Source organism: Microchirus variegatus, assembly GCF_963457635.1.
Source record: "Microchirus variegatus genome assembly, chromosome: 4".
In the NCBI taxonomy this organism is placed as follows: Eukaryota; Metazoa; Chordata; class Actinopteri; order Pleuronectiformes; family Soleidae; genus Microchirus; species Microchirus variegatus.
The window spans coordinates 20,063,573-20,081,195 of NC_139805.1; the positions used below are offsets into that span (position 1 = coordinate 20,063,573).

The 17,623-nt window shown below is 41.5% G+C and overlaps 1 protein-coding gene across 1 annotated transcript; it reads left to right on the forward strand.

Moving 5' to 3' along the window:
- Window positions 1-13,785: 13,785 nt before the first annotated feature.
- Window positions 13,786-15,624, forward strand: lingo3a (leucine rich repeat and Ig domain containing 3a; the record flags this gene model as incomplete). The annotated part of the gene is made up of 1 exon (XM_083887888.1): window positions 13,786-15,624. One exon carries the CDS (start codon window positions 13,786-13,788, stop codon window positions 15,622-15,624), a length of 1,839 nt encoding a protein of 612 aa, XP_083744014.1.
- Window positions 15,625-17,623: the final 1,999 nt, after the last annotated feature.

The following is a 17,623-nucleotide window of genomic DNA, read 5'->3' on the forward strand; positions in this document are numbered from 1 at the left end:
CGGTGTCTAGGCTCTTAATCTGGGTGTGTTAGTCTGACTACAGTATCATTCAGACTAACATGTTTACATGTATTGAAAAAGTCCAGTTTTAGTTGGATTAACATCCATCCATCTTTTACCGCTTTATCCTCCACGTGAGGGTTGCGTGGGTTACGCCCTGGACACTTTGCCAGTCCATCAAAGGGACACATAGAGACAAATCTCTCGTTCTGTCCCTGTTTCAAACTGAATTGCAGACAAAAGCATAGATATTAGTGGGTGTCCATGAGTTTCAGGACCTGTGGGAAAGAGGCTTTATAAAAGTGTGAGTGGAACACTGGAAAAGCTTTCTTATAAGGCATAAGATTGTTAGTGTTAGACTCACACTGGCACAGTTGGCTAATCTCGTGAACATTGTGGATGTGTTCGGCTGTAGGGTCTAATGCGATGTGAAATATGCAGACTCCCGCTCTCCGCTCCATCTGTCTTCCCGTCGTTCTCACCTGGGACCTCAAACAACACAGAGGTAGATCTGTCTGATTCCATCAATGCCTCTCAGAGATGTCCCTTCCTGGTTTACTACACGAGCAAAACTTTCTCCACCTTACTGCTGTCGAGTGATGAATTATGAATCGATGTGAATCCAGCCAGCCGGGCCTGAAGATAACTTTCAATTTGCACACCGCCCCCCCTCCTCTTTGCTCACTATAGCTTGCACTGCTATTCAGACTCTTTCTCAAGGGACCTGGAGGACAGTATTAGATTGCTGCCTGAAACTCTAACCCCACCAATCATGTAAAATTTGAGAAATGAATCTCAATGGATGTTGGGAGCGCTGTATATGGTTACACGGTGTACGATCAGGTTTCTTGCCCCAGTGTTTGACTCCTACATGAGCGGCGTGGCATCTTACACGTATAGATGACATTTCTCACTTTCCTTCTGATAGGAAGAGGAAGCTGTGGTGCATGTGTGACCCCCCCCTCTCTCTTTGGTGACTCCAGATAATTGGTTGCAATTGGCCAGGTTGATGAGCAGGCAGCAGACAGTGAAAGGGAAGTGGAGAGGACAGGGATCTTTTTAATGAAGCTAATGAGAAGGACACGGAGCCTGCTGGCTTCAAGACGGATTAGAGCAGACTCCGGCAGATGTGGACGAGCGATGCTTCCACCAGGCTGTCAACCTTGAGGGAGCAAAAGGGACATTGCAAGTGTCTGAATATAGAATGAGATTTTGTCGTTTATAGTGAGAAGCCGTAGAGAACCCTGCTTTCCATTCAGAGATGTTGGCAAACAAAGAGTTTTGTAAAAGGTCAGTGTCCCCTGGATACTCCTGTGTGTGTGTGTGTGTGTGTGTGTGTGTGTGTGTGTGTGTGTGTGTGTGTGTGTGTGCGTGCGTGCGTGCGTGCGTGCGTGCGTGCGTGCGTGCGTGTGTGTGTATGTGAGAGATTGTGAGTGACAAATATGTATGCCTGTCTGTTTCTGTATTTCTGTGCAATCATCTGTTTTCATGAGCAAAGTGGGACACATGAAACTCTGAGCCCGCGTCCGTGCATGAGTGCGTGTGTATGTGATGACGATGTGAAGTGCAAATAAGTGTGCAGCAAGATTGTGATGTTGTGTGATGCCGGCCTAATATGCCCCTTCTCTGACTCGCTGTGGATGTGGCAGTGAGTGTGTGTGTGTGTGTGGTGAGGATGGAGAGTGCAGCCAGTTGGCATGGAAAGAGCCTGGGCTGAAGTGATGGCTGGTGACACGACAGACAGGCTGGCCGGGCAGGAAATGGAAGACCAGCAGGGATACTGATCACACTCACCTCCACCTCTCCATGGCTTTGTTTGACTGGCTGTAAGAGTCTCAAACTTCAGTGTGCATTTGTGACCCAGATAAACACTGATAAATTTATGACAGAAATGAACTGAAAATTTAAAGTGACTTTAATTTGGCTGCAAGCACAGTTGCAATAGCCATTGAAGCTTATGAAAAAGCTTGTGATTCTTATTAAACTTATTACAGCACATGGGAAATGGAGACTGGAGTCTGCTTTTTGAAATATTCCTCTAATTTATATTGGCTATCTTTGCACTGAAATGACCCACTATTTGTTTATTTTACCATTAGCACTGAAGCTAGATGATGAATTGCCATCATTTATGACCATTTGGGTTTGCTGTATCTGAAGTAATTAGAAAGGACAGTTTAATGGCTTAAATTCACCCTGAATATTTTACCAACATAATTCAGACTGGAGAGTATGGCTGCAATTGACGATCATTTTCATAATCTGTTCATCTGTGGATTATTTTTTCAATGAATCCAAATCTGTAAAAATGATGATGCTCTCAAATGTCTTGTCAATTCAGTTTTAATCATTTATTTGTTATGGAGAGCAAAGAAACTAGAAAATATTCAAATTTAAGAAGCTGAGAAATCGGTTAATTTAGTAATTGATTAATATTTGAATGATTGTTGTCGTCTTATTTTTTGCAGGATTTGCTGAGCATAGTCTTAATGTACATGAAACACAATGTCTGATAATATGATAATATGATAATATACAATACAATATTGTGGATGTTTTCATGGTCTCTGGTTCTGCTGGGTCAGTTGAGTCATTTGAATCAGAATCCAGTTCACTGGGTCGGTGGACAGATTTGGATGCAAAAACTCCGGGTGTTGTTTGGTAATCTCGGCCGGGTGTTTGACCATGTAACAAATTATATTTCTATCATTTCTTAAAGTGTATTTTCAGCTACAATGAATTTGAACAAAGCCAAATGAACCTTTTTGGCCCGCTCAACCTGAATGATCCATTCGTCCACCTAATCCCCCAGTTACGCCCTCCCTCTCCTGGTGGTCTGTCACTTCTTATCCCTGCTGAAGTCGTGTAGCCTGAACGGCTGCAACAGGTCCAGAGGGACTGCTGGTTGATTGACAGGGGGCCTTAAAGAGGAGGGTGGCCATGTGGTGTGCAAGCTGAAAAGTTCGATAGGTAGATTGATGGGTGTCACCGTTCCACTGTGACAATGATGTTGTCTTGTCCAAAAGTAAAAGACAGCAAAGCCACAAGTGTTCTAGATGCCACCATACCGACATTTTTCCCCCTGATTTTAAAGTCCCATGGTTGAAAAAAAGATAAACCGAAAAAGAAATGTCATAGCATATTTTGGGAAAAATGCACATTTGCTGTCTTGCACAGATTAAGATGGCAGGACTGATGCTACACTGTATCCTGTTTTGATACAACAAGTGATGTAACAAGTGAGCATGAACAGTGTATAGGTAACTTTTGTTTTTGTTCGCACAGAGACAAATGAGCTAGTTTATCTGGACCCAAAATGACCTCTGTGAACAGAGGTGATGGACAAAACATGCTAGATATAAAGAAAGATATACTGGAAGATCTAAATCTTCATGTTAAGAGTTGTGTTTATGTAATGTAGTCCAGTGGCTCTCAAACTTTATATACCAAGCTCACGAAGCAACATCATTATCACCAACCTTAAAATACAGTGGTGTGAGTAGGTCGAGCAAAGTCAGCTATAGACTTTTCACAGGAGGCAGATTTATTCCCAATAAGATCATTTGCTCTCTCATCATCCTCTTCTTCCTCACATTAGTCACACATTGGTATTGAGACATTAGATTAAGATGGTGCGAGATGATATATGGTGACTCTAATGATTCATTTTCCTTTTTTTTTATAATATTATTTTGTAATTTGTTCTGATCAAATACCATGGTATATACAGTAGAACAGTATTTCGGATTTTCCTCCAAGGACCACTGGTGGTGCACATACCACAGTTTGAGAACCCTGTATTTAGTCTATACCATAGTTAGTAGGTTTAATTTTTAAGGATTTTTACCCTAAACACAATATTTGCAATGAGTAATTATTCACCATTTGGACAGCATTTAAATCGAAAGTAGCAAATATGACAATGTAATAATAAATGACTTTAACTCATTAGTCTTTTCAGTGTGAGCTCTGGAGTCTCACGAGGCCTTCAAATCAACAAACAGAGGAGTGAGTAAGTCTGCCAGCCGTTTAATGGGCCTGAGTTGAAGGAGCACATTAAGGAATTGCTGTTACTGAACGTTGTGTGTGTGTGTGTGTGTGAGGTTTCATGTCGAGAGGAAAACAATGCTGAGGTTTTTCACAAGCCTTGACTGGCATCGCCGAGTGTGACGGGGGACGATGTGTCACCCTGCATCACAGTAATGGCCTGTGGCTCTTCAGAGAGCAGCGTCGTACTTAATGTGCTTTTGAGCCGCGGATCCCTTTGTGTTAACACAAACCCACTGTGCTTTCAGGGTCTGTGTGTATGTGGGAGACTTTGTGTAGGAAGAAACCCTCATATTTGTTTTAACTTTTAGCTGTGAACTTGCCGCAGTAGAAGTGGATAAAAAAAAAAAAAGAAGACAGTCGGACCCTGTTTGCTCTGCAGTGCAAATTGTATTGGAGGATTTCCATTATAAAATCATAGTAAAAGAGAACAATCTGGTTATGTATGTTATTCTGTCCAGAGATTTTTGACAATTATAATTAATATCCCCCTGAAAATGTATTAAAGGGGGCATATTATCCCCTATTTCTCCAAGTTAAACTAGTTCCCTGGTGTCCTAATGAACATGTCTGTGACATACTTTGGTCAAAATACCATAAGGATGAAACACCACAGCAGTTCAATCACCCTGACAAAACAGCCCTGTTCAGAACGCTCTGTTTAGTAGTATCTCTTTAGGCCCACCTTAAAAGTCCACCTTAAAAAAAAGTAAAACAAAACTTAAGCGAGGCTACTGGGAGCTAAAAGCATTTAGCATTTCGAAAAATGATCATTTGCAGGCTCTAGCAGGCACATTGCTGTCATATATAACATGTATCCACTGGACAGATAAATCCTCTGAGGCTGGAAGTTTGTGTTGAACTCTGTGCTGCACTGTGGAGACAAGAATAGAACTTTTTGCGGACTTCCAGTTTTCGGATGCCGTTGCCCTCACCAGCACTCTCGTGTGTTTTACGGACAAAGCGGAACTCCACGAGACAACAATTCCAGGAATTTAGCGCATTGTGACGTCCCAGTGAGTGGGGAAGTCAACATTGCGTTTTTTATCTCCTGTACTTAAATTGAGGAGGACCACAAAAACATGAGTGAGTCATCCAGAGTCCCAAATATAAGGATTTAAATGATTTAAAAAGTTGATTTTGCATATGTCCCCTTCAAAATGTTAGGAAAATGTCATGTGCTGCAGTGTTAAGGAAATTTAAAGATTGATTCAGCAGTTTTCTTTTAATAATTTCTGCTAACGATTAATAGGTGGCTTGAAAACACAACCTCCTTGGTGGAGGTAAAGGTTTTCAAGGTCACAGTTTTCACAAAATTGGACGTTACAACGCAGTCACACGAACAGATGGTTTTGATTAACCTTTACATTTGAAACTGTAGGTGAAACAACTGTCGAGACAAATGGTCCCACACATTTTTTATTTGAAAGAAAGAACCAAGCGAATGCATCAGAGACTCTGCAGACCCATTGTCATATAACTGTGATGAATGACACAATAACAACTGAACTCCAGGTTCTCCCTGAACACCGCAGCCTCTAATGAGATTTTTGATCACCGTTGCTGCATTTGACTATATATTAATTAAGAAAAGAATTACCTTTTTATAACTCTACATTGTTTCAGAGAATGACATTAATTAGAGTGATGAATGACCTCATTAGAATAGATGTTATTTTTATAATGTCACACTGATAATTATGAGGTATTTGGCAGTCCACATACCTTCGGTATAATGATTTATGTTTATAATTATGTTTTACAAAGGACACATCACAGGCGTTGTTATTTCCAAAAGACAGAGTGGGGAATGTTTACTCTGAATAAATGGACTGAGGAGGGGAGGATGTTGTCGTGCATATCTTTATATTCAACACCACAGTTAAGACTTATAGCACAAAAAAGTAGTTTTAGTAGTTTCATGCGGTGCAAGTGGAAGCACATCATACTGTATATATACTGTATATAAGGCTACTGTAGCTCCAGGTAAGGTCAAAGTCTCCATGTTAGTGGGTCATTACTATGCAGCATAACATCGTTAATTATTTAGCTCTTCTTCGTAGAAGTCTTTACATCCATAAGCCCGGAAACAGTTCTCACCCATTAAAGATTCATGGCACATGGAAAGACACGTTCTTAATCATCCCATTGTGTCCTTTAGTCTCACTGTTCATGCTTTTGCAATCGAAGAATCTCCCTCTGAACCGTTAGCGTAATTACTTTCCCGTGTGGCATCTCTAAACGAGTGTTTCACATCAATCTGCGTTAGTTGCCGAAGTCGCGTCTTTGCTCGTTTAACTGTGGCAATATTGTGAGGTGCGTATTATAGTGTTTGTCATCCGTCTTCTTCCGTCCTCCCGTGTTGCCTCAGAGTGCACAGCTGCTGCATGGACCTCATGTGGGGTCAGATAATTACACATGAACACTTGCATGCACACCCATATATACAGTACTGGTGCTCCATACTTCATGACTTCACTGCAAGGTGGAAGTCACAGTTACAGAGATGTGCACTTGTTGTAGGCCACCATTTAAATGTGATGTTTTAGCAACGCTATTTATAATTCTTTCTTCATTTGTTTGTTAGAACGCAGCCATGAGAATAGAGTAAATCTGTATGAAGGATTAAATAAATGGACATGTTCACATTTAAAGACAAACGTACAGTTACACTTGAACAATGGCAGGACACTGTCTTTCTCAAACGGCACAGGAGATCATTCCTGCCTGTGGCCATCGGACTTTACAACCCCCATCTCTAGATGCATCCTGTTCATCTATTTATTTTCATATTGATAATGCCTGTCCTTTACAAATTGTACCTTTTGTCATTCTATTATTGACCACCAGGAGGTATTATGTTCTCGCCGGAGTCTGTCTGTCTGTCTGTCTGTCAGCAACATAACTCGAAAAGTTACACACGGATTTGGATGAAATGTTCAGGAAATGTCTGCAGTGATTTTAATTTTGTGTGTGATCCATGGCTGGGTTGAGCTGCCTTGGCGCAGGTCTGCGCTCTCCGAGTGCTTTTCTAGATGCTATTTTAATTTTTTGCAATTTTTGCTCTCTTTTTTTGGTGCTCTTTAATTTAATTTGAATGTGTGTGCTCTTTCTTGTACTTCTTCTGTAAGTTATTGAGTCTGATATGGAGCAACTGCAACAAAGATATTTCCTCTGGGATAATAAATTATTATTATTTCAGTATGTATTGTTATATAAAGTATTCTGATTCAAACCTAAATGGAGCAGAACCCTAATTAACTTATGTATTTGACCTACTATTTCATGTCAAAATGGCTGCTGTGAAAGAAAGTGGTTGAGCATTACATAGGGGTTTAACTCGTTGAAAGCTAATACATAGGATAAACGTCCCAACCTCACATTATGCCATTTAAAAAGGCCAATGATTACCAAATTGTGTACCAAACAGTGTGTGTGTGTGGGTATGGGTGTGTGTGTGTGTGTTCCCTTGACCATGGACTGCCGGGGGCTTCAGGATTTCCCTTCACAGACTGATGAATACCAACACATTTATTTCTGTCCAAATGAATGTGATTTCTCACCAGGGTTCTCAGTCCCACACACACACACACAGAGTTGTGTCTCATGTAAAGTGCGATGAGTGGGCATAGAATTCTGTGCGAGTGCAGCCATTTCAGGAGCTTTTGTAGATGTTATGCCTCGGCCCGTGTGCCTCTCTGCACAGCGCTCGCCTACACCTACACACTCTCCAACAAGCTCCCTGCTCGTTTGTCATTTTTGTGTCGTCCACCTCCAGCATGATTATTGGTCTGACAGCAATCTCCCTCTGTTCTCCTGCAGCTGTGTGCCCTCTCTTGCTATACATAGCACTTTTATAGATATACAGAGTATAAGCTCTTCCCGTTGAATGCTTTTAGAGCTGCACAGGGAACAGTGGTGTGCTGTATATCATGCATACAGCACACTCTTGTGCGTCTCTAGTGGTTTTGTCCAAATGTACCAAATGCTGCCGGATGTAATGGAGAGAGGGGTCAGTTTTTGTAGCTCTCTCTGGAGTTTATGGAGACTGTGACTGAGTGATGTTTTATCCATAAATCTCTTCATGCCTTTCACGTGGACGGTCTCTAAGGGACAAAATATCGATTTGGTGATATATATCGTCGTCTATTCACCGTTTTAATCAATATAATGTCCCTGTCGGTTTCAATCGCCGGGTGAACTGAGTGTGTTTCAGCTTATAAAAGTGTAGAGTCTCTAAAATGGTTTCACACTTCATTAGTCTCTTGTGTTTCATAATTCCTAGGAGCATTAGTTAATATCATCACCATAATATTGTATAGTGTTTCCACCCCAGAATCCACCCAGACTTCACTGCTCTCCTGTAAATTATACTACATCTCCTATTTCATCATTTTTGGACATTTTCTTTTTTAGAATAATGGTGACTATCATCACCATGATACAATGCAGTGTCTATAAAATCAGACTTTGTTGGCCTCCCGTAGATTACACAATAATATACACTGCGATTTATTCTTTGATTTAGTAACATAGATGATGAGTGTGTTGAATATTATTTCTTAAAGTGGTTTCTGAGAGTGGAAAAAAAAGACACCAAGGTGTAGTCAAATATTTATTATGCTGCTTCAGTGGTTCAACTAACGTCATAGTGTCCATATATTAAAAATGACATTAAAAAATATTTGCCTGAAGACATAGTTCAGCAGACATTTTGTGTTTTGTTTTTTCCTGTCAGAAACAAATAATTTATCACAAGTGTCATGCAGTTTTTTTTAAACGTCACTGTCTAAGTGTGAACATTGTGCTGTTGTACAAATGTCTCACCATTAAGAGCTCGTGCTTACACGTGGCCTCTTTGATCGTGTCCATGAAAAAAAATGTCATTTATTTAATGTATTCATTGTCAACCACTTGACTTATATTACACATGAGGGTTGTGGGGGCGAGCCATTCATTTGAATCAGGTGTGATGGAGCAGGGCAACATCTAAAACATGGACCAGGGTATTGTATGGACCAGGGTATCACGATACGATTGTCACATAGGGACAAACCATTGTTGATGTAATTGTTTTAATGGAACAGCATAGTTCTATATTTAAAATATACACTATGATACTTTCTCAACTCCTGAACCTGAACTCCGATATTGGTCAAAATTACTGAGTTATGTCTGGGTAAAAGAAAAACACAAAATCCCTAAGTGTCACATAAATGCTTCACTAAGCACAGGCTGTGGAGAGGGATATGCAGCGCAATAATTCTGCTCATGTGACCAGTATGTAAGTGAGGAATGCACGTCTGTGCACGCTGCAGTGATCATGTGAACGGATATTGAGATAAAGGAAGGGGGAAAAAGCAAAATGGATGAGTGTGATTTTGTAAAAGGATATATCTGACTGATAGTGGTATATAGATGCCCCCCCCCCCCCCCCCCGTGCTTAAATATTGAGCCATTCCAGAATAGAACATGACTTTGGGCAGTAAAGTTGTTAATGTTGCTTGGCAACAAAAATAGTGAGATACTGGAAACACTGAAACACTGCCTTTTAATGAGCTGCATCTTGTGTTTTTTTATTTATTATTTATTTATTTTATTTATTTTAACTGACAGGCATTTCCTATATTATTATTCATCAATGTGACAGTGACAGACAATGACCATCTGTCCCATAATACAAACAAGTATCTAAGTGCAGACAGATGACAGTGAAATGCAGGGACTGAAGCAGGAAGTCAGCAGCACACGGAGGTGGAGACGACGCAGAGTGGACACAAGAGTTTCACTCTGGAACGAAACTAGCAGCCGAGGAAGAGAGTTTTGAAGCACAATGGTAAAGAGATGGTGCAGGTGTTACCATGACAACGTGAGACACCTACAGTATAGTTCACTTGTAGCCGATTTGAGCATTGCGGTTTATGTCAGCGTTGCATTTATCGATCCTGCTTGGTGTGATTTGGTGTTGTGACCGTACAGATGCATTTTAAAGTAAGATATTTTATCATATGCAACCTGGTTAAAACTCCAGCTTGTTCTTCCGTGTTTTGGAAGTGTCATATTCCAGCCAAGTGGTGACTGAAGTGTTTTTCTTTACATTCTTTAACTTTTAGAGCAAATGGAAGAACCGGTTGGATTAAAGTGGGTGTCAGTCAATTCTATATCTGGAGAAAGTGCTTCTTCTTTACCTGAGCAGTGTCTCTGATCTGCTCTCTGACACCTGCATCAGCATAGGGTCTGCAGGAAAGAGTGTGATGTTGCTGAAGATGATGTTTTCACTCCTCACATTGTTGTGCACGGCAGCTCTGTGTGGAGTGGAACTGCCTGGAGCTCATGGGGAAGTGGGAGGGGGAGCAGCTGAGTGAGTGCTGGTCGACAGTGTATCCACCTGCTGTTGACCTGTGGTGAGTTAACAGGCCCAGGGGCCTCTGGGCTTATTAGCAAGTGGCTGCTACCAGATATGGGTTTTGAAAACTGGCTATGTGAGAGTCGGGGACATTTGAGACCTTTGTGCTGTATGTGGAGTAAGGGGTCAGTGTTTGGGGTTTGAACAAAGAAGTTTGTAGTTACCGTTTTGAGCAAAGCCCATTTGCTAATTCACAGTTTCACATCATGCCGTCAAATACCACAACTATAAGTTGTTTTCTTTATGAGCAGCCGTTCCGTTTAGACAAGCTTGGTTTCTGTCAGATATGAACAAATGATTAAAGTTAAATCAAATGAAGTTGAACTCCTCTTGAAATGTAACTGAAATGATGATTTATGAAGTAGGCAGCAAAACACTCATAAGTCTCCATGAATCAGAAACGTAGAAATTAATTATCTGCTACTAAGCACATGCACTGGGGGGAAAAGCCAAGTACAAACAAACACTTGTATAAATAGTGCATGCAGTGTGTTTGCAGCATCAGCTACTTTTATACAAATTACTCTCTTTTGATGAACATGAGCAAAACCAGAAATAAACATGGAGTAAACAAAAAAAATCTGCTGCTGGCATGGACCATACAATTACAGAGCTTGTATGAAGATAATCAGAGGTGGAAAAAGTACTAAAATATTGTACTCAAGTAAAAGTACCAATACTTTGATATTAATATTAAATATTACTCAAGTAGAAGTAAAAGTAGTTCATTTGAAATGTACTTTAAGTAAAAGTTACTTAGTTACTTTGCGTGGGGTGTGAGGGTAGTAGAAATATGACAAAGGGTCAGAAATCCAAAACTATTTTGGATACGTACTCAAGTAAAATACAAAATCCTGATTTTAAATTGTACTTAAAAAAAATCCAAAATACACAAAAAAGTACATATACAGTAACATGAGTAAATGTATTTAGTTACTTATGTCGATGATGAGCAGCTCTGTGTTTTAAGACCATGATGCTTCCAAATCTCTAATGATGAATCTGTAACCCCAACTTTGTGAATAAACCGTTTGCAACAGAAAACATCACCCATAAGTATTTGTGTATGTGTATTATTGCTTAAAAATAATAAAAAATAATTTGTTCAGCCTTGGAATAAGCCCTTTATGTGTATTTGAGGTGAGAGCCTTGGTCTTCAGAGGCTGCCGTCTTCTGCCAACATGTTTCTACAGCAGCTGAAAATGAACAAACCAGCCGCTGTGTGTTTTGAACTATGCATACAAAGAAAATCTCAATCTACAGTGACATTAAAGAGACTTTATTCTTACACACTGGCTCCTGCTCAGTGGACAAGTGCAGCTCCAGCCTCCTGTGACAACGTTTGCTTCGGTGTTCATTGTCTTTTTGTCAGCTGTGGACTGTGGAAGGTTATGTTTGAGGCCACAGTCTCTATCATATGCATATGTGGGTTTGTTTGCAGCATCTGTTGCTGTAGGGCTGAACAATTAATTCTCACACATCTGCGCAAATAGCACACGGTAATCATTTTAAAAATGTTATTCAAATGAAAATGGGAATACTAAATGGTTCAGGCCTACATTGGTGTATGCTACTGTCTTTTCTGATACTGCTGTTGGCTGCACAGAAGCCCAAACTTTTCATATTTTCCAGGTCCAAGTGAATAACAGATCACAGTTCCTCCAGCTCTGCTGGCATTGTCACGCAGTTCAAATTATTCTGTGGCAGCAGGTTCTCTCATGTTCAATATTCATGAAAGAGCCAGGCTGAATTGTAAATTAGAACATGTGTCGAGGTGAGAGGCATCAACGGAGTTATGAAGTCATATGGAACAGCAGAATCAGAGTCATTCGTACCCTTTAACACTGTAACTTCTCCTCCATATGACAAATGTTAGGATAAGTCGATTCATTATCTATACTGCTTATTCTTAACGGGCTGCTGGGCATAGAGAGGCAGTGGTCATGCTGAACAAGTTACCAGGTCCAACATACTGTGACAACATTACACAATCACACCCCGGGGCAATTTAGGGTGTCCAATCAATCTAACCCCAATATGCATGACTTTGGACTGTGGCATGAAGCTGCAAAAAACGAGCCCCCCGCACCACCATCGCTTTCTTCGTCAAACCTTAGCATCTGTACTCCCCGTGTAGCCTGTATCGTTCCTTATATTACGTGCTTTCAATTTTTCCAGGTCTTTAGGACAACAATTGTATCAGTGATGCAATTCTTCGGCATGTTTATATGAGATTTTAGCAGCACATAATACAGCGTGCAACGTCTGCCCCAGCATTATATCATCATGATGTAGTGGAATATGTTTTTCTGGAGCTATTTTCCATTCCACATGGTATTTTACGATGGGTTTATAAAGGGATTATCACTGTGCTGCAAACATACGTGTGGGGTAGGGAGAGAGGAATTGTTTATGTGTGTGTGTGTGTTACCTCTTATAAACCTTTTTCTTGCATAAACCCTGACCTTGAGGACCAAGTGGTCCTCACCAAATCCTGGTCCTGATGAGGCAGTATCTGTCATGACCACTGGATTTATACAGGGTCTTTTCATTGGACATTTGTCCTGTTTGGACTTTTTGTTGTTCTCTTTGGGTTTTTGGGGTTTCCTGTGTCTGGTTTTCCTTTTTTATTTTGTTTTCTCTTTTGATCGTCTGCCCCATCCTACTGTGTTTCACCTTTTAATGTCTTTTAAGTCTCTGATTATCCCTGCCTCCCTTTAGTCTCTGTGATCCCCAGCGCCTATAGTTTCAGTTTACTGGTTTCCTGATGTCTCTGTTCCCAGGGTTAAATGCATTTTTGTTTTTAACCTTGTTGTTTTATTAAAGACTTTGCATTTTAGTCCTCTATTTTACACAAATTCGACAGAACCTCATTTCTGAGTGACTGGTTAATTTTAGTGCTAAGATTTTAATTGTGGTTCGGCTGTCTGGATGAATGGAAGTAAACGTGGTCCCCTAAGAGCATCTGCGCATCAAGAAATAAGCTTGGCAATACCTTTACCTGGCTTTTTTTTTATCACACACACACACACACACACACAGAGTCCTCTGAGGATTATACTGCTCTCACTCTAATTTCACTGACAGGTCACTTAGAGTGTGTAATTATAAGTCTACTCATTAAGAGGATTTGATGGCTGCTGTTGAAGGGGAATTGAGTCTAATTAATTTATCTCACTTTCTTTCTCTTCATCTCTCGCTCTCATCCACACCCCACCTCCCCTCGTTCACTCTACCTTTCTCCCCTTTCTTTCCCCCTTTGGTGTCCATTCCTCAGGTTTCTGGCCCAGTGATTGAACCTCAGACAGGAGCAGGAGGAAGCGGTGAGAAGGATGGCCATGGGGTCGAGCCTGAGCCAGGATGTAGGCTGGTGCCTGCCTTTCCTGTTCTTGCTGCTGATGATCTCAGCGTCACCTGCCCACAGCCAAGGATGTCCCCAGCGTTGTGATTGCATTGCGAAGCTCAAGACTGTGTCCTGTTACGGTAAGCGTTTGTCTGCGTTGCCGGATGGCATCCCTCTGGACACCAAGATCCTGGACCTTAGTGGGAACAAACTGCGCTGGGTAGAACACGGTGACTTGCTTCCGTATACGCGTCTTGAAAAGCTGGACTTGAGCGACAACATGATTAGTGTCCTGGAACCAAATGCTTTTGCTAATCTCCAGAACCTGCTGTCACTGTCACTGAGGGGGAACCAGTTGAAACTGATTCCGATGGGGGCTTTCTCACATCTCTCCAACCTCACTTCATTGGACCTCAGCGGCAATAAAATTGTGATTCTTTTGGACTTTACCTTCCAGGACCTGAAAAATCTCAAAAACCTGCAGGTTGGAGACAATGATCTCGTTTATATCTCCAATAAGGCCTTTCTCGGTCTCGTGGGGCTGAAGGAGCTGACCATTGAGAAGTGCAACTTGACCTCTGTGTCCAGCCAGTCGTTATCATACCTGCATAACCTGGTGACTCTGCGGCTCCGCTACCTCAGCATCTCTGCATTAGAGGACCAGAATTTCCGGAAGCTGGGAAACCTAAGGGGTCTTGAAATCAATCACTGGCCCTTTTTGGAGTACATATCCCCTCACAGCCTGCAGGGCCTTAACTTGTCTTGGCTGTCAATCACGCACACCAACATCACCTCAGTTCCGACATCTGCCCTACGTAGCCTGTCCCACCTCACCAGTCTCAACCTCTCCTACAACCCTATCTCATTGTTGGAGTCCTGGGCGCTGCGGGACCTTGTCAGACTGAAGGAGCTGCACATGGTAAGCACTAACCTGGCAGTTGTGCAGCCTTATGCGCTGGGTGGTCTAAGGCAAATCCGGCTTCTTAACCTGTCCTCTAACGGCCTGGTGACTCTAGAAGAAGGAGCTTTTCAATCCGTCAACACGCTGGAGACGCTGCGTTTGGACGGAAACCCTCTGGCGTGCGACTGCCGCTTGCTCTGGATACTTCAGCGGAGGAAGACCCTTAATTTTGACGGTGCTTCCCCAATGTGTATGATGCCCGTTGAGGTGCAGGGACGGGCTCTTAATGCTTTCACTGACTCGGCTCTCTTCGATCACTTTACTTGCCAGAAGCCCAAAATCCGCAACAGGAAACTGCAACAGGTATCTGCCCGTGAAGGACAGGTCGTGTCGTTCATTTGCAAGGCAGAAGGCGAGCCAACACCCGTGGTGTTCTGGATCTCTCCTCAACGCCGCCGCATCACAACAAAGAGCAGTGGCCGCTTAACTGTACTACCAGAAGGCACATTAGAAATAAGATACGCCCAGGTAATAGATAGTGGGACTTACATCTGCATTGCCAGTAATGCTGGTGGAAATGACACCTATTTTGCCACACTTACAGTGAGTGGGCTGCCCCTGGATGCAGCCCTCATGGCCAACCGCACTTACTATGCCGGGGATCTTAATGACACAAATCTAAATGATACCAGGGTCTTATTGAAGTTCACTCTGGATCTTAAGACCATCCTCATATCCACAGCCATGGGCTGCATCATGTTCCTGGGTGTGGTCCTGTTCTGTTTCATCCTGCTGTTTGTGTGGAGTCGAGGCAAAGGGCAGCACAAGAACAACTTCTCAGTGGAATATTCCTTCAGAAAGGTGGACGGGCCTGCAGCCAGTGGAGGACAGGGCGGGGCACGCAAATTCAACATGAAGATGATTTGATCGTTCGAGACGGATTTTCTTATTAGCATTTCTTCTCCGATACCATTTATGAACCGTGTCAAGCTAAGACTTGTGTGATAGGATGCTGGAGTGGGTGTCTATGCTTCCAACAGAAGAATTAACAAGGTGTTGTTATTGTAAAAACAACTATGTGGGGGGAAAAAGGCAATCCCTGGGGATTTAATAATATTTCTACTGTGTGTTCATGCTATTGTGAAGGGGGGGAATCTGTGTTATATTTAAAGGTGTCTATAAAATCTTGAATAGACTGTTAAAAAAGACCAAGCAACAATATAGCACTCCGAGTCCCAGCAGTCTTTAACCTCTACAATGCTCATGCCAACTCTATCTTTCTTCCCTAAAAGGATTCCAGTGTTTTTTCATCTTTAGAGGACTTCACCTCTCTGCTCCATCCGGCCCTCGATCTCCAAACTCATGAATACATAATACCGTGGTGGTGCTCTGTGATTTGCCAAGGACTTGCCAATATTTATCTGAGTAATTCTAGCTATATACTGCATACGTAGAGTCATACAATCAGAATTTCCGAGCACTACTATGATATAAATATAGAGGCTCTGTTCTATTTATTTATTTTTGCTGATACTGGGTTTGTACCGAATACATCCGACACCAAGAGTGTACTCTTTGCAACACTGCCAATTTGACTGCAAAGCACCATATGAAATATCACTGTCAGCCATGGTAGAGAGACGTCGCTCGTCACAGGTCCAAGATGTTTTAAAACTACAACAAATGTGACTCTACATGTTAAGCTACAATTAAAGGACCGTGTGCAGTTATACATTAGTACACACTAGATACTTTTCCACTTTTTTCTATTTATTACACACACTAATCGAGACTCTTGGCCTCTTAAATCCCCGTGTAAAGACGTGCATGCACACAAACTTGGCTTCTTACTTTGAATAACGTGTCATATTTGTAAATTGAACATTTGCTGGGGTCCATTCATCCCAGAATGGAATTGAACACACTGTATAAGATGTGATATTTCTATTTTGTAAACACTGACATCCTTGTGGTTATTTATATTACTGTTGACTGCTCAGATTTTTACTGTGATTGTACCGTTTCAGTCTCCTTTTCTGATCGTATGGGCAGACCTTTTACAGTCATTACCACATCATCTCATCAGATATAGACACGTCCGCTCGATTTCTGAGCTCGCACAACAAATCCGACAGAGCTCTCATGTTAGGTTTCACTTCGTCTGCCTTTTTTCTGGCTTTACAAGTGAGCGCGGGGAGGCTTGGCTGACCGGCAGAGGAAGGAGTTAAGTGGCTTCTCGTTGGGACTCTGATCTGTTTTTAGACACGTAGAGAAAAATGCTAATGCGATATGGACCTTGCAGAGTGGAACAAAGGTCACAATGAAACTGAGCCAGAGAGGAGGGGGAGTCGAGGTATTTTTGGAAGACACTAAGACTGTAACAACAAAGGGCTGGATGCAAGCCTGTAACAATATAAATATCAATATACGAACAAGACAGGTGTGCATTATTTCGTAAAAGCTACAAACAACGTGGTTTAAATGGAACTGGGCAACACTGGCATGTAATCATTTTACAGACAGTGTTTCTATTATTCATTCACACACAGAGCAAAGCTGTTTATTCTTATACTGTTCATACAATTTGTAATTAGAGAAAGGAATGCATATGTGTGTACAACATATGTAATACAATAATGTGTGCTTTTTGAATTTACAGTCTTAAAACTGAAAATTGTTTGTTAGTTTCTACACCAAACTTCAGTACACACTTTACAAAAGCAAGACTCTGAATGCATCCCTCATAGCCTCACACATGACCCTTTTTTTTCTTTTTTGAATTATTATTATTATTATTGCTGTTATTATCTAGAGAGAGTGAGAACACAAGTGAAATGCATGTCACATTCAAGCCATGGTGATGTTTATCTCAAGATAATATTGGTAAAGCACCAGCATGCTTATGTTCCACTTTTGACTGTGTGAC